Source organism: Heptranchias perlo, chromosome 5, assembly GCF_035084215.1.
Source record: "Heptranchias perlo isolate sHepPer1 chromosome 5, sHepPer1.hap1, whole genome shotgun sequence".
NCBI lineage: Eukaryota > Metazoa > Chordata > Chondrichthyes > Hexanchiformes > Hexanchidae > Heptranchias > Heptranchias perlo.
Window position 1 is genome coordinate 67398045 of NC_090329.1, and position 22660 is coordinate 67420704.

At 42.9% G+C, this 22660-nt stretch overlaps 1 protein-coding gene across 7 annotated transcripts in view; it reads left to right on the top strand.

The window, feature by feature from the left end:
- The window catches only part of med23 (mediator complex subunit 23), a 120745-nt gene that overhangs the window by 32525 nt on the left and 65560 nt on the right, over nt 1-22660 (top strand). For 3 of the 7 annotated variants that reach the window (XM_067984536.1, XM_067984537.1, XM_067984539.1), the window contains exons 8-11: nt 7748-7817; nt 9953-10065; nt 16140-16235; nt 17457-17657. In XM_067984536.1, the coding sequence (XP_067840637.1) occupies nt 7748-7817; nt 9953-10065; nt 16140-16235; nt 17457-17657 (480 nt within the window). Of the gene's footprint in view, nt 1-4779; nt 4845-7747; nt 7818-9952; nt 10066-16139; nt 16236-16696; nt 16715-17456; nt 17658-22660 lie in introns of those variants that run through there. The other 4 variants (XM_067984535.1, XM_067984534.1, XM_067984541.1 and 1 more) reach the window with 3 other exon arrangements.

Here is a 22660-nt window from a genome sequence, read left to right on the forward strand (position 1 = left end):
TTCTTGGTGGCAGAGGTGGGCCGCTTCCTCCCGCCCGCCGGGGGGAAGATCTCTGTCCTCCCCCTCCTCCTCACCCCATCTAATGATACCTGGGGTGAGGCATCATTAAACTGGGAGCAGCCTTCCCCCTGGGCTGCTCCATGATGTAATTTTTGCTGTTTGTGGCAGCATCTGTCAGTGGAGGACTGCCCCTTTAAATAGAGCGCCTCCAGCTGACAGATCTTACTGCGCATGCGCAGCCCGCCCAACGCGCAGATCAGCATCGGGGAACCCGGAGGAGCAGGTAAGTGGATCCAATTAATGTGTTGCCTGCTACGATTGCGCGGGCAACCCACTAATTTCACCGGGCGCGTTTTCAACGCGCCCGCTGGCCTACCCGCCGAATACCCGCACCCCTGGTAAAATCGGGCCCCGAGTGTTTCCATCCATTCAAAATTGCCTTTCCAGACAGCCTCCACTACAGCCCAGAACTTTTATGTTCCAGGCTCATTCCAAGTTACCACTGGGGAAATCAGTCATTCCACAGTGCACTGATACATTAAGCACATCACTCATGTTTGGCTAGGCAAAAACATAATTTTATCCCCAGATACCTGGCAGCAGGATGACATCCTCCCCCCCCACCCCCTGCAGTTTTTCCTCTATTCAGGATTCTCCAAAATCCAGGGAAATATTGATGGCACCCATGGGGCCTCCGATGCCTCTGTACACAATCCCATGACCATCCTGAATTACAGGGGCTTCCCATTCTTTTTCTACACGCTCAGACAACTCTCTGGGCGCAGTTGAAATAAAATTTAGTAACTTTTATTACCTAAATGTGGTTAATGTATGTAGTTACTATTTTTTCCTGTTGCTTCCCCTTCTAAGTGTTTCCCCAGTGGCAGAGTTAAGTGAACTAGCATGTGATTGGGTGCCAGTGGGAGCCTTTTGGGATTGAGGTGGCCTTGTAGCTTCTTGTACTGGGTCCATGAGATGGCCCTGCAGCTGGTGCTGTTACGTCCAATGCAGCCTCATACCTACTTTAGCCATGCCCCGACTATTGGCGCTCCCACTAATCTGAATAGGAGCAGACATCTGCGAAGCGACGAGGACAGTGAAGTCTTGAATAATGGCTCAATGCACACAATCCTCAGCATGTTGAACCGAGATAAGATAGCCTTATTGGAGAATGGAGTCAAGGGCCCCGATATTAGCGGGGAGACGGGATAGCAGCAGGGGTGGGGGGGGTTGATTGGGCGCATGGGTAACCCGCCCAATAAAATCTGTCCATTTCCCACGCGATTGCAGGTCAATTGGAGCCACTTAACATGGTTTGCCATCCGACTGTGCTGCGGGCGAACTGCGCACCCGCATCACAGGCTGTCAGCTGGAGGAGCTCCATTTAAAGGGGCAGTCCTCCAATGGCTGTTCCTGGAGCAAACACCCACACACCACAATGGAGCAGCAGAGGGGAAAGGCTGCCCCTAGATTTAGCGATGCCTCACTCCAGGTGCTACTGGATGGGGTGAGGAGGAGGAGGGATGTCTTCTACCTGACGGACAGGAGGAAGTGGCCAACCTCTGCCATCAAGAAGGCCTGGCTCGAGGTGGCAGAGGAGGTCACCAGCAGCAGCAACATCTCCCGCACCTGGATCCTGTGCAGGTAGCGCTTCAATGACCTAACTAGGTCAGCCAAAGTGAGTACACTCACTCATTCTCCTACACTGTCTTCCACATCACCGCCCCCACCCCCCAACTCATTCTGCACTGCCAACAATACTCTATCACATCACTCCTCACACCCACTTAAGGCTCATCTTCAACTTAGCAGCACTTCTTCACCTTCCCATTAATCACCCCACCACTACCTCTCAACCCAATCCTCATACAATCTCTTAGCTCTGTCTCATACTCACCCTCTGATGCATCTCTTTCACGGTCAAACCAATGCATTCATCAGTTGGCCTCATCACCATCACTCACTCATGTGTTTGTACTTCCCCCCCCCCCTTATAGGAGAAGAGAGCCCAGAATGCACGAAATAGGGCGAGGACCAGAGGGAGGCCGCAACTGATTGTCGTCCTCACAGACGCGGAGCAGGAGACACTGGAGCTGAGCCGCACCCTTGAGTGCCTGTCCGTCAGGGACGCCGAGACTGGCGTCCCTGACGGACAGGCACCTGACAAATGTCTGGTGACAGAACTTTAACATTCAGCACACACAATATGAATTGATGTTAACATGCCTCACCATCTTCAGCACCTCAGTATGCTCATCGCAACGTGACACATCTGTGATCATGCTTAATGTTGCCTTCTGTTCTCTTACAGGGCCTTCAGCAACCGCCATGATGGCGGAGGGCGATTCCTCAGAGGACCTGCCGGCCTCTGAGGGGGCACCGTCACATCTGAGCGAGCCATCCATCAGCGCAGATACTCACACCTCGTTGGGTCTCCATCCTCCGTTAGTTGGGGTTGCACATGGTGAGTCACCACACATGTGAGCACGCGCAGACATTGGTGGCAGGGGCAGCTGTGGAGAGTCCGCGTCGGTGGGAGCACTCTTCTCCAGGCTCTGCTCAGCTGGACACATGCTGAACCCTGGGGGCCATTCTTTAAAAGGAGAATGATCGAGGGGCAGCAGCACATTTGTGAGGTACTGGAACAGTTGCCACGCGCACTCTCCACAATCGCGCAGAAGATGAAGGAGTCCAACTCCTGCATGAATGGAATGGTGGCACAGGTACAGGAGGGAATCTCTGAGATACTGCCACAGGGACATGAGGGCATCAATGAGATACTGTCGCTGGTAAGTGCAGGAATGTCTGCAATGGCAGGAAGGCTAGACTCCATTGAGTCCACTCAGGCCCTGACAATGGCTGTTCGGACTGAGGGTGAATGAATTCTGCCACCTTAAACTGGCAGGCAGATACACCAGCACTGGCCTTACAAGGCTTCACACATGTCCTCCAAACTGTCGTCCAGCAGAGTGGTAGGAGTGATGTGGGCCTGGCCCAGGGGAGGGATGATGGCGAAAGGGACATGGAAGTGGGGATGCCACTCAAAGCGCTCCCACGTCTCACCCGTTGCCCCCCTCTCAACTAGCACCCACAATGCTGCCTCCTCTCCAGGTGGCCGAGTCTGCCCCTGCACAGATGCAGGTGGAGCAGTCTTTGGAGTGCCCCGCACGGGCGCCTAAATCCAGAGGGCGTAGGCCCAAAGCATCTAATCAGTCAGGGCATGAACGAGAGCAACCTGCCACTACCTCTTCTGCAACCACAGGGGATGCACCACGTAGAAGTAGTCGGAAGCGAAAGGCGAAGGTTTTGTAAGCACAAAGGGTATGCACAAGGGTGTTTGATGGATGGTCATGTTTTTTATTTATATTAGCTTTTTGTTAAACTCACATTAAATATTATTATTGTCACCATTACTGCCACATCTTGGCCATTCTTGACTGGCTTCTGTAATAAGGCCCTTTCATGAGGTTCACTATGAACACCGACACTTGATGCCACCCATTGGATCACTCTACAGTGGGTGTATGTGTAGTTGCAGGAATGTTTTGTGCAGGGAGTGGGGGCGGGGGCTGGGTGGGCGCTGCTCTATGCAGGTGGTTGAGGACTGGACTCTTCACACTCTCTGATGTTAGGAGAACCGTTCACATATCGGTGACTCCCTGATCTCATGAACAGCCAGGTGAACCGGTGTTCTGCCCATGGGTTGCTCCTGCTCCTCCTCCTCCGTCTCCTCCTCCTCATTGTGGGTAGCAGATGTGGATGGGCCCTCCTCAAGTGGCACCCCTCTCTGTTGTGCCATGTTGTGGAGGGCACAACACACTACTATAAAGCGTCCCACTCTGTCTGGTGCATATTGAAGCGCTCCCCCAGAACAATCAAGGCACCTGAAGAGCATCTTGAGCAGCCCTATAGCATGCTCAATTGTAGACCTGGTAGCGATGTGACTGTCGTTATATCGACGCTGTTGCTCGGTGATGAGGTTCCTCAGAGGTGTCATGAGCCACATGTGTAGGGGGTATCCTTTGTCCCCGAGGAGCCAGCCCTTACGGGTGTTTGGTGCGTGGGAAAGGGGCGGGATGTTGGATTCCCGGAGGATGAAGGAATCGTGGCAGCTGCCAGGGTATCTGGTGCACACGTGAGGGAATCTTTTGCGGTGGTCACAAACGAGCTGAATGTTGCTGGAGCGATACCCCTTTCTGTTGATGAACAGTCCTGGCTCGTGTGGAGGTGCTCGTATTGCTATATGGGTGCAATCGATTATACCCTGTACCCGTGGGAAGCCAGCCACAGCGTGGAATCCCATTACCCTCTCCGTCTGGCTGAGGTCGTTCATGGGGAAGTTGACGTCGTGCGAGGCCCAGTGAAATAAGCTGTCGGTGACCTGCCTTATGCACTTGTGTGCAGACAACTTAGAGACCCCGGTGATGTCCCCGGTGGCACCCTGGAATGATCCGGAGGCGAAGAAGTTGAGGGCAGTGGTGACTTTGACAGCAACAGGTAAGGAGATGCTACTCGGCCCAGCCGGGAGCAGCTCGGCATGAAGGAGGCTGCAGATGTCTGCAACTATCTGGTGACTGACTCTGAGCCTCTGTATGCACTGCTCCTCAGAGAGGTCCAGGAAACTGAGCCTCAGTCTGTAGACCCTGTTGCGCGGGTAGTGCCTCCTGTCACGTCGCTCTCTCTGTTGTTGCCCTTTGTGCTGTTGTGCAGGTGCCTGTAGCGCTGCACTGTGATGTGGAGCTCCATGTGGCGGAGGTGGACGCCGTGCCTGACGAGGCTGATGATGTTACTTGTCCTCGGAGGTAGTGATGAATGCAGCCATGGCGTCCCCCCATCCTAACGGTGTGAGTTTGAGGGAGTCCGCAAAGTAGTTAAATATGTTTGAACAGCAGAGTTTTGGGTGGAAATTAAGAATTTTGAGTGAAAAGTCTTGCAGCCAAAACTTTGTCTGAAGTGACAGAGTGCCCTGCTGCAATAAATGACGTTTTCTCCCCGTCTGTCAAATAATCATTTGCATCTCCCACTGGCTGCTGGCTGAAACACGTCTGTTGCAACAGGGAGTGTTTCCCTCAGCACGGGAAAAACACTGAGAATGCTTCATAATCAAAATGCCGAGTCAATCAAGTAGTTCAACCACTTCAACTATCTGACAAACTATGCAAAACATTGTCCCGCCGGCTTTAATTGTCGGTGGGACTTCCGCATTCGGGAGGCGCGCGTGTGCCCGGACACGTCACTTGGGTACCCGGAAGTTGGCGGGTTGGAGCCGGGCTCCAAACCTGCTCGGGATTTCAGCGATTTTTGGAGCCCCCAACGCACCCGCTCCTTCACCCGAAAATCAAATTAGCAGCAATTTGAACATTCACAAGAGATACTCTGACTGAGCTTTGGACCTTTTGTCAGCAAAAAATATGGTTGTGTAAAAAATATTCTTTTGAATGCAGGCCCCATGATACCTAAATCCCCGTTTTATGGCGGCGAGGAAGGACACATGCTGGCTCTCCAGCTATCAGATTCCTTCTCCTCTGCCACCACTACCATTCATGCTCTGTATGTGTCATCTGGTGGACTCTCCTTAAACTGGCTATCTAAATCACTCAGGTGGATGTACCTGCTCTGGTACTTGATAAGAAAGGAGGGAGGGTGCTATGAGAAGCTGGATTCTTGAGCACCGCTGGGACCTGCGGCTAGTTTTTGGGATTCGCCAAGAGAAATGGAAGCAAAAAATGTTAGAATTGCTGGTTGCAGGATAATTCTTTAAGCAGAGGTTAGAGCACTGGGCTTTGGGAGAGCCTCCAGCTTCATTATGTCCCAGTCCTCATGCTCTTAATGTTGAATATGGTCTGTTCAAACCTACCCGATGGTCTAAAGTTAGGGGGCACTCCTTCCTTTTCGAGTTTGCTCCCACCTATTATGTGCTGCCGTTTCATGCAAGCAGAGAAGTAATGTTGAGATGTTGGAAATTTGAAGAGCGCGTACAGCGTGAGACCCAAGTGTCCACTCTACATCCCAGCTTCTATGTAGGTGAATGTACATGCTTCATGTAGGTAGATTATGATGTAAGGTTGTTGGCAACACTCTTTCTAAATGGTGATCCAACAACAGATCCAGAAGGATCAGTAATAAAATGTGTCCTGCTGCAGTATGGGAGTGCATGTGAAACTTGTAATGAGCTTTGTGTGCACTTAGTATGCAGGCTCAGTTATGGCTTACCAGGGTGAGACGAAACTTATAGCATGCATAATTTGCCCATCTACTTGGTATAGTGAAATACTGATTACTGTTACTCCGGCAGACTTTGTCAAGCTGCTAAACTTTTTCCTCATATGCTCCCATGTCCTTTGGCTGTTGGCAAGGTGTTGACTTGTTAGGCGACAGACAGATTCCCTTTAAGTAACAGCTGCAACTTCTAATTTAATAAATGAGGCTGACCTCACAAGGTCAAAGATGGCCCAATATAACTTTGATGAGTACTAAACTTAAACACTGGTACCAGAAAATGAGCTCTTAGAAAGCAATGGCTGATCTTAGTCAGGGCAGTCTCCAGAGGGATAATTTTATATGGCTTTCTGCCAGGAGGGAAGCCTCACAAATGATTCCTCATATCTTCTGATAGATACTTTTCCAACGTGATCAGTATAGAACAAAGATGTTTAATTTTCAGATAAGTACAATAATTCTGAGGGCGAGAATTGAGCATTAAAATTGGTTGGGGAATGAAACACAAAATGTTTTACAAGATTTTTTTTACACAGAATTACATAGAATGTACAGCACAGGAACAGGCCATTCAGCCCAACGGGTCCATGCCGGTGTTTATGCTCCACACAAGCCTCTTTCCTCCCTATTTCATCTAACCCTATCAGCATATCCTTCTATTCCTTTCTCCCTCATGTGTTTATCTAGCTTCCTCTTAAATGCATCTATGCTAATCACCTCAACTATTCCTTGTGGTAGCAAGTTCCATATTCTAACCTCTCTGGGTAAAGAGGTTTCTCCGGAATTCCCTATTGGATTTATTAGTGTTTATCTTATATTTATGGGCCTCTAGTTCTGGGCTCACCCGCAAGTGGAAACATCTTCTCTACGTCTACCCCATCAAACCTTTCATAATCTTAAAGACCTCTATCAGGTCACCCCTCTTCTAAAGAAAAGAGCCCCAGCCGGCTCAATCTTTCCTGCCAGGTATAACCTCTCAGTTCTGGTATCATCCTCGTAAATATTTTTTGCACCTTCTCCAATGCCTCTATATTCTTTTTACAATATGAAGACCAGAACTGTTCACAGTACTCCAAGTGTGGTCTAATCAACGTTCTATACAAGTTTAAGATAACTTCTCTGCTTTTCAATTCTATCCCTCTAGAAATGAACCCCAGTGCTTGGTTTGCCTTTTTTATGGCCTTATTAACCTGCATTGCTACTTTTAGTGATTTGTGTATCTGTGTCCCCAGATTCCTCTGCTCCTCTACCCCATTTGGACTCTTATTTTCACTCCTTATTCTTGTTGTTACTGACTTACATTGAATTGATAACCTCTGTGCACCAACTTCTGTAATAATATTTTGTCTAAATATAGATGCCCTATGCAAAATTCCACGTTTGCTGTGCAAGCTGTGTGTTTTTGTCATTATCTGGTTGCTCTTCTGTTTTAATAGGCTGACTTTCACTCCTGCAAGCTTCAACAGATAAAACATATTTATTTACCCATTCTATTTTAAATTGTCATATTTTGACATTTTTCTTGCAGTTGCTAGGCAACCTGGCATCTGATTTTGTGGACAGCTTTAGACCTACTGCACGAATAAACTCCATATGTGGTAAGAGTGTGAATTGTCTCTTTGAACTAATAAACTCATTAACTCTTAAGTGGAGCAGCCCTGGTAGTTTAAATGGTTGTTTACAATGTTTGTGACATCGGTTCGAATTTCAGTGAGGACTGAAAGTGACTCCCTGCCTGATTATTGTGATGTGCGTAATTAGTTCTCAGATAATTAATAGAGTTTAGAATTCTGTTCATTTTATATATCTATCTATCTATCTATCTATCTATATAAATTATTCACCTGGAAAGTGACCTACCATTAACTGTATACCAAAACTGTTTGCGAAGGCCCACTTTATGTGGATGGTGTTTCTAAGTGTTCTGTAGGTAACTTATGTTAAGCATTTAAGTGTTTACATAGAATACAGATGTCACGGTAAATGTTTTAGCTCCAGTCATCCAGACATAAACACAGTAAGCTCTTTATAGGAATGGGTAAAGTTGGATGCTTATATTTGTTTGAATACAGAAATGATACATAGGCATGGCCTATGGATGCAATCACAATATTAGAATCGTAGCAACTTCAGCACAAAAGGAAGCCATTTGGCCCATTGCGGCTTCATCAGTGCTAGCTCCACATGAGAGCTATCTACTCCGCACTTGCCTGCTTTTCCCCGTAATCTTCAATAATTTTCATCTTCAAGTGTTAATCCGCTTACCTCTTAAATGCTGTGATTTTTCACTAACAACCCACTCATAGCCTTCCAAAACTTTACAAAGAAAAAAGAAAAAAAACTGTAAATGCTGGAAATCTGAAATAAAAACAGAAAATTCTGGAACTACACAGCAGGTTAATTGGCACATGATGTCACCTGCATTCCCCCCCCCCCACCAATGTCCGATGTCACCCACACTCTTTCCCCCCCCCCCGATCTTTGTCTCCCCCCAATCTCTCTCCCAACGGCCGATGAGGTCTCTCTCTTCCTCTCCCCCCCCCAACCAGGATGTGCAACTCCTATCAGCAGCCAGCCTGATTGAACTTGGAAGAGGCTTTAATTGGCCTCATTAGGGTTGCGAGATCGCGACCTGCCTACTTCCCTTCCGGGTTTGGTGCCCGCAAATCACCCCCACCAGACTCTTCCCGCCGATATATTAAAATTGTGCCCAGGAAGTTTAAATTAAAAGGGGTAGACTCTCATTTCCGTGATGTCGCTTGAGATCTTCGGCCAAGTTCTTCATCTTCAGTTAAAGCTGGGGTGGAGGGTGGGAAATAATTGAACCACGGTTCACAGGAGTAATTCAGTTACCACTTTGAAGTTATACATTTCCCTCCTCTGCCACTGTCTCAGATTGAATCAGACTGTTCGTAACCTTGGTGTCCTATTCGACCCTGAACTGAGATTCCAGCCCCATGTCCTCCCCTACTGGGAAGGTCTGAAACATCACCTGCTTCCATCCCCTACCTCACCCCATCTGCCACTGAAATTCTTATCTATGCCTTTGTCACCTCTGGATTCGACTGTTAAAACGCTCTTTTGGCAGGCCTCCCATCCTCTGCTCACCATTAACTTCAACTTATCCAAAGCTGCTGCTTATATCCTGTCCCGCTCACCCAGTACTCATGGACCTATTTAGGCTCCCAGTCTCCAAATGCCTAAAGTCCAAAATTCTCATTGTTGTGTTTAAATCCCTTCATGGCTTTGCCCTCCCCATCATTGTAACTCCTAATTTCTCCTACTTTGGCATGGCATTTTCTTCTGGTCATATCTCTGCTTTGGAACATTTTTCTACTTTAAAGATGCTATATAAATGTAAATTGTAGTTTTTAAATACTGTTCCTAAATCGGCTAATATCAACCATTCTATTTATGTTCTTGCAGATTACCTACTTAGGTTTATATATTTTGCTTTTTTTAATGAGTTTTACATTGAATTCAATTAGATTTTTCAACAAAATTTAATGAGATGCAGTGTCCTTCTCATTTAAGATTGCATTTTTTTTAAACTATTGGATGCTAAATTTGAGAATTGAACATGTTTATATCTTAACCATATGTTCCTTCATTGTGCACAGACTATAAGAAATCATTTATATGGTTATGGATAATGTAAAAATAATTGACCAAAATGATAGTCTTGTGTATTCTTGCTTTCTTTTCTTTCTCTTTACATGCACTGAATGACCAGGACGTTGCAGTCTTTTGCCAGTTGTGAATAACTCCGGTGCAATCTGTAATTCTTGGAAACTGGATCCAACAACACTTCGTTTTCCTTTGAGAGGACTCTTGCCTTATGACAAGGTAAACCTGTGTGACTAACTTCATTCAGATTAGCCCATTCGTATCTTTAAAGTAGCTTCATTAATTTTTCAAAATCTTCTAACTTTTTTTTGAAGATTCATGGTGCCACTGAGCAGTCTGTTTCAGTGGTTATCCCTTTGTAACTATGACTTGAATATATATGTGGGCATTTTGTTTTATTCTTTGTTTAAATGAGCCATGGTTTGTTTGAAGCACTATCAGTTCAATATTGTTAATTAAGTAAAATGACTTCTTTTAAAAGAAGTTTCAAAATAGATATTTAACGGGATTTATTTACAGATGTTCAACAGCACATTGTTAAATTTCTTACTTGTTTCTAGACACTTTTCTGTGAATTTCTACAGTTAGGATATCTCCATTAAATATAAATCTGCCTCGTTCACATATGTATGTGAACTTGCCTATTTATATACAGGTAGGGAGAATGTTCTGTATCTATAAACAGTTTTGTCAAGTTGATGTATTCTATTTTTTACTGGCTTTTGTCATTAAAACGGAAAGCAAGAGATGTTCATTAACATACAGATCCCATTTTTAGTTATTTACATTGGATAGCAAATTATGCTAATAAACTATGTTTATTCTTGTCATTTTGCTTATTACACCCCTATGTATATTTGATGCATTGTGAAAGATCTAATTTGTGTTTGAAATTATTTTTGAAGATGAGCTGTCACTTTCACTTGGTGCAGGAAATATTTTATAAGATACAAGTCAGTATCCCAGTAAATAACAAGGTGGCAATTTTGTGATTGTATTCTTGTGATCTGGAATCTTGTATTTATTTAATGTCACAAACACTTACTATTTGCACTTGTGGATGGCACAGAGCACATCATATGGAGCTGTAAAATTGGTAAGTCACCAGGATTTTTAACTTTTAGAAAAAGAAGTCCCATTTGTTACTCTATACCCAGTAAGTCTGGTATTACTGCTTGAACTGTGCCCTTGTATTTCAAAGACCTTTGAACTTTTATGCTATGTTGCTATCTTATAATTGCCTCCTCAGCAACCATTGTTGTGTATGTAACTGCCATTAAATCCTAACTTCATCAGAGATTTCATATTACACAGTACCTTTCTCTATTGTGAGACTGGTAACATTCCTTCAAAGTTACACTGAAGGTAAAGAGGAAAAAATCCAGCAGCTAAGTGTCAAAAGAAATATACTAACAAAATGCCAGAGATGCGCAATCATAGAAAGGTTATAGCATGGAAGGAGGCCATTCGGCCTATCATTTCCATGCCGGCTCTGTGCAAGAGCAATCCAGCTAGTCCCACTCCCTCTCCCTATCCCCATAGCCGTGCAAATTTTTTCCTTTCAAGTACTTATCCAGTTCCCTTTTGAAGGCCATGATTGAATCTGCCTTCACCACCCACTCTGGCAGTGCATTCCAGATCCTAACCACTCGCTGTGTAAAAAGGTTTTTCCTCATGTCACCTTTGGTTCTTTTGCCAATCACCTTAAATCTATGTCCTCTGGTTCTTGACCCTTCCGCCAAAGGGAACAGTTTTTCTCTAGACCCTTCATGATTTTGAATACCTCTATCAAATCTCCTCTCAACCTTCTCTGTTCTAAGGTGAACAACCCCAGCTTCTCCATTCTACCCACGTAACTAAAGTTCCTCATCCCTGGAATCATTCTAGTAAATCTGCCAATAAGATATTAATTCAACACAAGATATTAATTCAACACAAGAAAAAGTGAGCACGCTGTCTAGCTTTGCCTGTAAGGAATCATTGTCATGCCAGTAGCTCAATCTGTTTAGAGCAGGAAGAAATCTTGGCTGTTTCAAAGCTTCATTTGTTCATACTTACAACATCTAGTTCTACTTCCCCCTGTCTGCAAATACAGGATGGGCTATAAATTGGGCTGCGTAGTGCCCGTTTTGTAGGCGCTACGTGGCCTCCTAAGGACCCGGAATGCGTGCGCACACTTCTAGCGAGACGTGCGCCAGACGCCAGCTTGGTAAAGATGTTTGCGCACACGCAGATAACAAACGCTGGCAGCATGTAAAGCAGGGAGAATATGCGTTTGATTATTGTGCAACGCTGATTTAAAGGGACAGATGCGATTTTGGAACTCGACGCTCCAGCCAATGCACTGTCTTAACCTCGCTGAACAGGTCATAAACAGCATAGAGGACCCCCCCCCCAACCACTGCTATTTAAAGGGATCATGCAGAAGTTACAGGTTAGTTGCTGGATTATTGCTTCTGGCTGATGATGTAATTGTACCTGTTTTTGGAGGTCTCCTATACTTGAATACTAGGACTAGGGGACATAGCCTAAAAATTAGAGCCAGGACTTACTTGCAGGAGTGAAGTTAGGAAACGCTTCTACAAGCAAAGGGTGGTAGAAGTTTGGAACAATCTTCTGTAAGTGGCAGTTGATTCTAGCTCAATTGTTAATTCTAAATCTGCGATTGATAGATTTTTGTTAGCTCCATATCCCGTAATACCTTTGGTTAAGACAGGTATTTGGAGTTAGGTCACAGATCAACCATGGTAGCATTGAATGGCGAAACAGGCTCGAGAAGCTAAATGATCTACTCCTGTTCCTATCTTCCTATGTTCCTATAATAAAGTTTCAATACTCTACAGGGAGTGGGCTGGCTAGCTGACAACCAACAGCAAGGGCATTGGCAGAGTGGCAGGGGTGGGACAGGAATGCTGTCATCCTGAGAGAGGACAGCAGGTTCATGTTCCATGGAGCCACTGCCACTTGCTGCCTCCTGCAAGAAAACAGGTCGTGTGTTGGTGAGTGTCCTGCAAGATGTTTGGGTGATGTGCCTGTCATGGTTGACTAGCTGCCAGTGTGTGAGACCTGTGAGTTGTGGGTGTGCAACTTGCAACAGTGGTAGTGTGTGAGGGTGAGAGGAAGCATCTGATTGGAAGAGTTGAGTACTAATTGAAAGAGTGTGTTGGTAGTTGGATGATGGGAGGTGTAGTGCGTGGAGCACTGGACGCGGCTGGTGGTGCAGTTGGTAGGAGATGCCACTTGACAGTTGACCTCACTCACCTTGACCACTCGTGTCAAAACACTGCACTGCATCCATGTTTGTGGTGCTATGCTCCTGGCATTGACTTCGTCCCCTATTGCCTCCCATGCCTTTTGAGCCTATGTCTGGAGGGCCTCTTGCCCCCCCCTCCCCCCTGTGGATATAGGATGCCCCTCCTTCTGTCCACCACTTGCACCAAGGCCTCTAGTACATCATCAGAGAACCTTGGTGCATGCTTTTTTGCAGGCTTGGTTCAAACTCAGATTGGCAGATTGGTAGATTGGTGAGGTCTGGCATGCAGATTGGAGGATGTGGGATTTAGTAGTGCACAACCTTTATTCAATGTTTTAACATAACTCAAAAGTTTGTAAACATAGGGATGGGACCTGCATCTGTGTTTTACGTGTGCAATGTCTGATCTCCGTTCAGACTCTATGCGGACCTGTATCTTATATTTTGCAAATAAAAGGTGCAGGCTGCCTTTAGGTGGTTCTAGCCACTCGCAATATCTGGGTCCCCTGCTGGTGAGCAGTCACGCAACAGCGCAGCTAGGCCTGGTACTCGCAGCAATCAGGTAAATCACCAGGCAGCACGAATGTTACGTGCTGCCTGCATCTCAACGACCGGGAGCGGGTTAATCGCGTACCACGACCCCCTTGCCCAGTTTCGGGGATTATCCAATATAACCCCTGATCTGTCTAGCGCTTTGAAACCCTACAAACTGATTTGTAACAGCCTGAGTTTTACTGGCTTTATTTTCTTATTTTAATGCTTACTAAACTTTTCAAGTGTTTTCGTGACAGCTTTGTACTACCATTAAAGTAATTGAGTACAGTACATACCATACACAATTAATCATTAACAAAGAAGAAAATGCAGAATATAAAATCTATCAAGATACTAGGCCAATTAGTAAAATATTATTTTACTAAATTGTGGCAATTCACTATTAATGATATCAACTTTACAAATGTGTACTTTTTGGAATTGCATTATCTCTGACCCTTCTTGTCTGAATTACCCTTAGTTTGTTTAAAAAATATATTTATTTTCCTGTCTGATGTGATGGCATTTGTGTGACTATTTAGACATTTTAGCAAACCTTGACTGTGTAGTTTCTTCACAGTATAAAGATAGAAATGATAAGAATTTAACATCTATACACTAGAAAAATCTATATAATATATTAAAATTCTTGTGTATACTTGTGTCTATCATGTCACCTTTTCCCATTATAAATTCCTGTTCTCATTTGTAATGGAAACTGCCTATGTAGACTTGTCACACTGTAACTTTACCCTCCTGCTAGTAGTGCTGCTATAACACATCAATTTTGCATCTCTCAGCTCCTCAGTCTGTATTGCAGAGAAATTTCCGGGCTCTAGCCAACTGTACTTCTCTACCTCCCAAATTACGGTACATTTTGTTATTTAACTATAAATAATATTAAATCAAAGTATTCTATAAAAATACATACAGACTGTACAACTTCAAAATGGCAACTGAATTCCATTTGCGCATTCTCGTCCAATTATCCCCACCCCTTAATCCTGTTTCGCCATTTATGTGTGATTAGCCACGTGCAACATTGCAGAACGTGCATGACATTTGTCAATTAACTTACTAGACAGTTGGTTTGAAGAATTAGGAACTTTTTTGTAAAGAAACTTTAGGGGTACTTTGACCAGATGCAAGGTTGGTAAGTAAGAATTTGATACACTGATTTTCCTGCACTTTTGGACCTGAAATGGATATTTATATGAAACTGGGCAGAGATCCTCGTTTCTGGTTCTAGATTGTGTGTCCCAGACCACAACATGGAAAGCATGTATGATGCTGTATTGTTGCATGAAGAATTTTGGGGAGATTCATGATAAACAGTTTATTTTAAAGAAAATGGTTTGAATATTTTGGGTCAGATTTCTGAAACCCACTTTTGTAGGATTAAAACCAGAAAGCTAAACAAATCCGTGATCAGAATACTAGACTTGGTGTAACTGAGGTGTAAGTTTTTTTCAGGTCTAGTTACCGTCTAACATGTTGCACTTAGCTGAGTTGTTGCTGTTTTAAAAAATCAGCTGAGAATATTGCAGAATTCATTCAGTACTTGATCATACAGACCACAAGAAAAGCAAACCGTTAAGGGAAATAAATGGCAGTTTGGTGAGGAGAGCAATATTCAATATAATTAAATGCTGTTTACGCTTCCAAACTTATGAAATCATATTCAGTTAATAGGCCTTTTAAGGAAGTTATTGATGCAGAGCAGATATAAAAAGTTTTGAGTGTAAATTCAGTACAAGCCATGATTGACAAACTTCAAGTGATTGACCTTATAAAGGGCATACTTTCAGGGAACCTAGAATTGGAAACCCTGCTGTTAGGATCAAGTTGAAAGGCATGAATCCTTTAACTTTATAGCTGTATTTGACTTGGACTATGGTCTGGACCAGTTTAATTCCATTCTGTACAGTTCAGATTAGAAGCATTTGTGATGGATTTAAAGGGCTCACTTTTGCTGAATGAATGGAGAGAGAAACTTCATTGGAGCCCCCAATTCATACAGTGTACTTCTTCCCAATGAAGCATTAGTATTAACGATCTTGGAGAACTGTCTCAAACATGAAGAATGACTGCCATCATGGATGAATTTGAAATCAATACAGAACAGTCATAGAGAAGGACAAGTGTTCAAATTTAATTAACATGTTGTGGTTAAAATTGGACACCCATGTTGTTTAACTTTGTTAGGCAGTAGACATGTCTCCAGAACAGGTCATATTTATCTGGTCAGTAGCACAACCATAATTGCATTGGTAGAACGCCTGTTTTTAGCTGAAAAGTTGACATAAAAAAATAAGATTTTTGTACCATTAGATGTTTCAGTTTACAGTGAAATGCACACCTCATCACATTAAATTACTTTTTCCAAACAAGTTCCAATATGTTAATGCTGGTTTTCTTCCTTTGGGGTGGGACATTATGAGCATTTGTATTTAAATCTTCTCCAAAAGATTGTGAATGTCAAGTCCATGTGTTTTATTTCTCTTAGGATCTTTTTGACCCACAGACTGCTCTATTGAGATATGTTTTAGAACAACCTTACTCCAGGGATATGGTCTGCAACATGCTAGGTCTCAACAAACAGGTACTGTATCTCCCTGTATTTTACATTGGACTTGACTTCTAAATATAGCCTGCACTGTTCTTTTTCTCTTTTCTGTTGCTATGGCTAAATAAGCAAAAGAGTGTTCTGCAAGAATAGCCAGATCGTAAGTTAGCATTAGTTTATCTTATAACGGATTGTACTCTTGAGTTACTTGAATTGTATTGCTTTGTGGATGGGAATGGTAAAATACTGTAAATGCAGTATCTTGTGGAGAAAACTGTAGAATTAATGTAAAGAAATACATGATTTGAGTTTTATTTACATTGCTTTAGCTATTAGGCCAGCCTCAAACATTAGAATTTGTACTTTGGTTTTTGTGGGGCTTGGCCTGTCTGGGGCAACCTGAGGCTGGCCTCATAGTCACTGTTATGTCTTTCTTTTTTTCTTCCTTTATTTTTGTTCTGTCCTGTCTTGTCCTGCCCATCCTACAAATGCTCTAGACCTTGAACATTGCTCAGGTATGTTTACAATCTTACTGTTGTATTGTGACTAACGAGATGCTGACTGCTTAGTAGCAACTGATGCCATTTAGAGAATAAAGTAGATCTGCATGCTGGTATACGTAGAGAATGTAGTGGTGTCTGTCGCTGTCTGCTACAGAATGTGTGATCGTTGCAGTTCTTGCACCTAAGATTTTTACAGTTGTCATGGAGAAGTTGTTTAGCAAATGTTCTGTTGTTGACCTGTGAAAAGTAGTTACACTGCATATGTAAAGTAGCATCAACAGATGTGTTCAAAGTAGTTGTACTTTTGTTAGGGCTCATAAAGCATGCTTTCAAAAAAAAGTACAATTTTTTTTGTAGCTTTTAATTTATTTTTGAATTTTCATGATCACAAATGGAAAGCATGCTAATTTTATATGTAGGTAGTAATAGAATATAGGTTCTGAAGAAATCATGAAAACATTCTATTTTATAAATTTGATTACCAGAACCCTTGTGGTTATGTTTCTTGTTGACCAAAGTTGAGTCTTTTTTTAAAAAAACTTTTGTGTTTCTGGATGGTTAGAATAGGGGAGGAGGGGAAATCATTGCAGTGCTTGGCATTTTTTTTACGCTACATGCAAATTAGGTGCTTTCTGAAATAGTCTCATTGCAGTGTGTTTAGGTTAGCATTTCATGCTTTGTCAAGTTTCTTTTGCATAAGTAGTCAATCTTTTGTGTTTAATGTTCATTACTGTAATAAGTGTCTACTTTACAGCACAAACAGCGTTGTCCAGTTTTGGAAGACCAGCTTGTGGATTTAGTGGTTTATGCCATGGAACGCTCCGAGACAGAAGAAAAGTTTGATGATGGAGGCACCAGTCAGTTATTGTGGCAGCACCTCTCAAGCCAGCTCATTTTCTTTGTCTTGTTTCAGTTTGCCAGCTTCCCACACATGGTGTTATCACTTCATCAAAAGGTATGTGTGGGAGACAGAAGTGCAAGAGATGTACCCTTCATTTGTTGCCCAGATTTTGATCCATGATTGTTCAATGATAGTAGAATAAGTTGCACAACGTATTGTACCTTGCAGTTTGTAAATTAGTAGGCTGAAGCACTGTTTGGAATCAGTAAATAAACTGTCATTACCAAGTCTAGAAGAGATGCTTGGAAGCTATTAATAGAAAATGGCATTTAAGTATGGTATCTGCAACAAAGATAATGTATAGAAGAGTTGATAATATAGAAAGGGGCTGTGAAGGAAAATTAATCTTCAATAAACAGAAAAAGGTCTCAGACAGAGACAGTGCAGGAAGTTCTTGGGGGTCTGTTATGTATGTAGTGCTGGATACCTAAGAAATAATAAGGGTTCTGTTATAGTATTGGGAATATGTTATAAATCACTGAAAAGTGGAAAGAAATTGAGGGTGAGGTTTGTGGAGATACGGTAGTAACAGTGTAATTGTGGGGAACTTTTAACTATTCTAGACTAGGATAAGTCAAGCATTTGTAGTCAAAATGGGGAGGGTTTCTTAGAATCCATCCAGAACCCTTTCCTTAATCAGTTTGTTGCATGTCCAACAAGAAGGGAGGCAATGTTCGATCTCATTCTGATTAAAGAAGCAGGACGAGTAAGTGACTTGAAGGTAGGTGAACACTTGGAAAATAGTGACCAGAACCTCACATTAAAAATAGATAAGGAAAAAGAGAATCAGCCAATTTCAATGTGATGAAAGGGGACCTACCCAGATTAAACAGTTGAGAAGAATGGTAAATCAACAACAGACCAGTGATGGGAGATATTTAAATGCAAGATGTTTAATTTATAGGTTATAACATTCTAACTAGAAGTCAAAGGCCATGGAATTCCAAATGGAGTTTAAAGCAAAAATGAATTTTATGCAAAGGCATGTAGTAAATAAGGTAGGATAATGCAGAAGAAAACAATGAGAAATATAAAAGGTGTCAAAAGGAAATATTACGAAGGAGTATGGAAGAAGTATAGTGAGGGTTTTATGAGCATATATGAAGTGAAAGGATAATCAAAGACGGAGTGGGCCATTTAGAGATGGAGACCATCTTGTATTTGAAAGTGTGGGAATGGCAGAGATTCCTAAGCACTTTGCCCCAGTTTTATAAAGGAATGTGAAAGTACTGTATGAATACCAAAGAAGAGTGTAGAAGGACCACTACTGGAGATAAATATTCAAAAGGACGCATTATTAAAAATGATATTTGGACTAAAAGTAGATAAGTTCCTGGGTCCAGTTAATATATATCTCAAAATACTGAATGAGGTTGCAGAGGAGATAGTGGAGGCACTAACCATCATTTTACAGAAAATCTTTGGAAACTGGAATTGTGGCAAAGGACTAGAGGATAGCAGAAGTAATATATTTGTTCAAAAAGAAGGAAAGGGTAAACCAGAAGATTATAGGCTAAATAGTCTTACTTCAGTTGTGAGTGGACTTCTAAAGTTCATAACACAAGATGAATTAAAATGCATGGGCTAATCAGAGCCATTCAGCATGGATTTGTAAAGGGCGGAGTGTGCTTGAGTAATTTAGTTTAATTTTTTGAAGAAATCAAGAACGTCATGATAAGGGGAATGCAGTGGATGTTGTATAGATGGATTTTCGGGAGGCATTTTAATAAGGCGCCACATTAAAGACGTGTTACGAAAATTAGAGTACGTGGTAATAAAGGGAATATGTACCCTTGCCCTAAAAGGTAAGCTACTTAAGAGTGGCAAGAACAGAGAGATCTAGGGGTGCAGCTATAGATCTTTAAAGTTGAGAGGGGTAAAGGCTGCTATTTTTTTAAAAAGCATATATAATTCTAGCTGCCATACATGGGGCACTGAATTTAAAAAAGGATATGACGTTTTATTGGTTAGGTCGCAGTTGGAGTATTGCGTGCAATTCTGGGCATCCCATTGTTGGAAAGATATTCAAACTTGGACAGGTTACAGTGAAGGCTCACTCTAATAATGCCAGGAATGAAAGGTTATAATTCTGAAGAAAGGCTTGAAAAATTTCTTTTTTTTTCCACAGCAATAGCGGTGGCTAAGAAGGTTAAAAGAAGTTTTCAAAATGAAGAAAGGTTTTGAAAGGATAAATATTAAAAGGTTGATTTTCACTGGTTAGCTAATCAGTAATGAGAAGGCATAGATTCAGGATTATCACTAGAAGAATCATAGAATGTTTACGACACAGAAGGAGGCCATTTGGCACATTGAGCCCGGGGTGGCTCTTTGTGACAGGAATCCAGTTAGTCCCATTCCCCCGCTCTTTCCCTTAGCCCTGCAATTTTTTGCCTTCCAAGTATTTATCCAATTCCTTTTTGAGAGACACGATTGAATCTTCTTCCACCACCCTTCTAGATCATAACTTCTCACTGCGTAAAAAAGTTTTTCCTCATGTCGCCTTTGGTTCTTTAGCCAATCACTTAAATCTGTGTCCTCTGGTTCTCGACCCTTCCGCCAATGGGAACAGTTTCTCTTTATTTACTTTATCTAAACCCTTCATGATTTTGAACACCTCGATCAAATCACCTCTCAACCTTCTCTGCTCTAAGGAGAACAACCTCAGCCTCTCCAGTCTATCCATGTAACTGAAGTCCCTCATCCCTGGAACCATTCTAGCAAATCTTTTCTGCACTCTCTCTAAGGCCTTCACATCCTTCCTAAAGTCCAGTGCCCAGAATTGGACACAACACTCCAGTTATGGCCGAACCAGTGTTCTATAAAGGTTCAACATAATTTCCATGCTTTTATACTCTATACCTCTATTTATAAAGCCCAGGATCCCGTATGCCTTTTAACCGCTTTCTCAACCTGTCTTGCCACTTTCAAAGATTTGTGCACATATGCCCCCAGGTCTCTCTGTTCCTGCACCCCCTTTAGAATTGTACCATTTAGTTTATATTGCCTCTCCTCCTTCTTCCTTCCAAAATGTGTCACTTCGCACTTCTGAGTTAAATTTCATCTGCCATGTGTCTGCCCATTCCACCAGCCTGTCTATGTCCTCTTGAAGTCTATTACTACCGTCCTCACTGTTTACTACACTTCCAAGTTTTGTGTCATCTGCAGATTTTGAAATTGTGCCCTGTACATCCAAGTCATTAATATATATCAAAAAAAGCAGTGGTCCTAGTACTGACCCCTGGGGAACACCACTGTATACCTTCCTCCAGTCCGAAAAATAACTGTTCACCACTACCCTCTGTTCCTGACACTTAGCCAATTTCGTTTCCATGCTGCCACTGCCCTTTTTATTCAATTTTGTTGACAAGCCTATTATGTGGCACTTTATCAAATGCCTTTTGAAAGTCCATATACACAACATCAACCGCATTGTCCTCATCAACCCTCTCAGTTACCTCATCAAAAAACTCAATCAAGTTAGTTAAACACGATTTGCCTTTAACAAATCCATGCTGGCTTTCCTTTATTAGTCCACACTTGCCCAAGTGACTATTAACTTGCCCCGGATTATCGTTTCTAAAAGCTTCCCCATTATCAAGGTTAAACTGACTGGCCTGTAGTTGCTGGGTTTATCCTTGAACCCTTTTTTGAACAAGGGCGTAACATTTGCAGTTCTCCAGTCCCCTGGCACCACCCCCATATCTAAGGAGGATTGGAAGATTATGGCCAGCACCTCTGCAATTTCTACCCTCACTTCCCTCAGCAACCTAGGATACATCCTATCTGGACCGGGTGACTTATCTACTTTAAGTACAGCTAGCCTTTCTAGTACCTCCTCTTTATCAATTTTTACCCCATCCAGTTCTTTAACTACCTCTTTTACTGTGACTTTGGTAGCATCTTCTTCCTATTAAAGACTGATGCAAAGTACTCATTTAATACCTCAGCTATGCCCCCTGCATCCATGCGTAGATCTCCTTTTTGGTCCCTAATTGCCCCAATCTTCCTCTTATTTACTATTTATATGCTTCTGGAAGACTTTCGGATTCCCTTTTACGTTAGCCGCCAGTCTATTCTCATACCCTCTCTTTGCCCCACTTATTTCCTTTTTCACTTCTTCTCTGTAATTTCTATTTTCAGCCTGGTTCTCACTTGTGTTATCAACCTGCCATACGCCCCCCCCTTTTCTGCTTCATCTTACTTTCTATCTCACTTGTCATCCAGGGAGCTCTGATGTTGGTTGCCCTACCTTCCTTGTGGGAATGTAAACTGTGCCCAAAGTTAGAAAAAAATTATTTCACACACAGGTTTATTAGAACAGGAATACTTTATCACAATAATTTAAAAGCAAAATACTGCGGATGCTGGAAATCTGAAACGAAAACAGGAAAAGCTGGAAATGCTCAACGGGTCGGCTCAGCAGAGAGAAAAACAGAGTTAACGTTTCAGGCCGATGACCTTTCGTCAGACCTGGAGGAAGTAAAGATTTAACAGTTTTTAAGCAAGTACAGAGCCTGGGAAAGGGGGAGGACGGGGAGGGGAGGAAAGAACAAAAAGGAGGAAGGTCTGTGATCGGGTGGAGGGCAGAAGTGATTAAATGACAAGAGGGATGATGGTACAAGGCAAAGGAGGTGGTAATGGGACAAGTAAAGAAACAAAAGGTGGGCCTAGAGGAGCTGTAAATGGCAACAGCAGAACCATTACCAGCACCTGCTGTCCGAAAAAATGGGAGCAGTGGTTACGATCTGAAGTTATTGAAATCGTTGTTGAGTCTGGAAGGTTGTAATGTCCTTAATCGAAAGATGAGGTGCTGTTTCTCGATCTTCCGTTGAGCTTCATTGGAAAAGTGTAGGAAGCCGAGGACAGAGGTCAAGAGTGGGAGTGGGACGGAGAATTAAAATGGCAAGCGACTGGAAGCTCAGGGTTACGCTTGTGGACTGAACAGAGATGTTCAGCAAAGCGATCACTCAATCTGTGTGAGGTCTCCCCAATGTAGAGGAGACCACTTTGTCAGCAGTGAATACAGTATACTAAATTGAAAGAAGTACCAATAAATC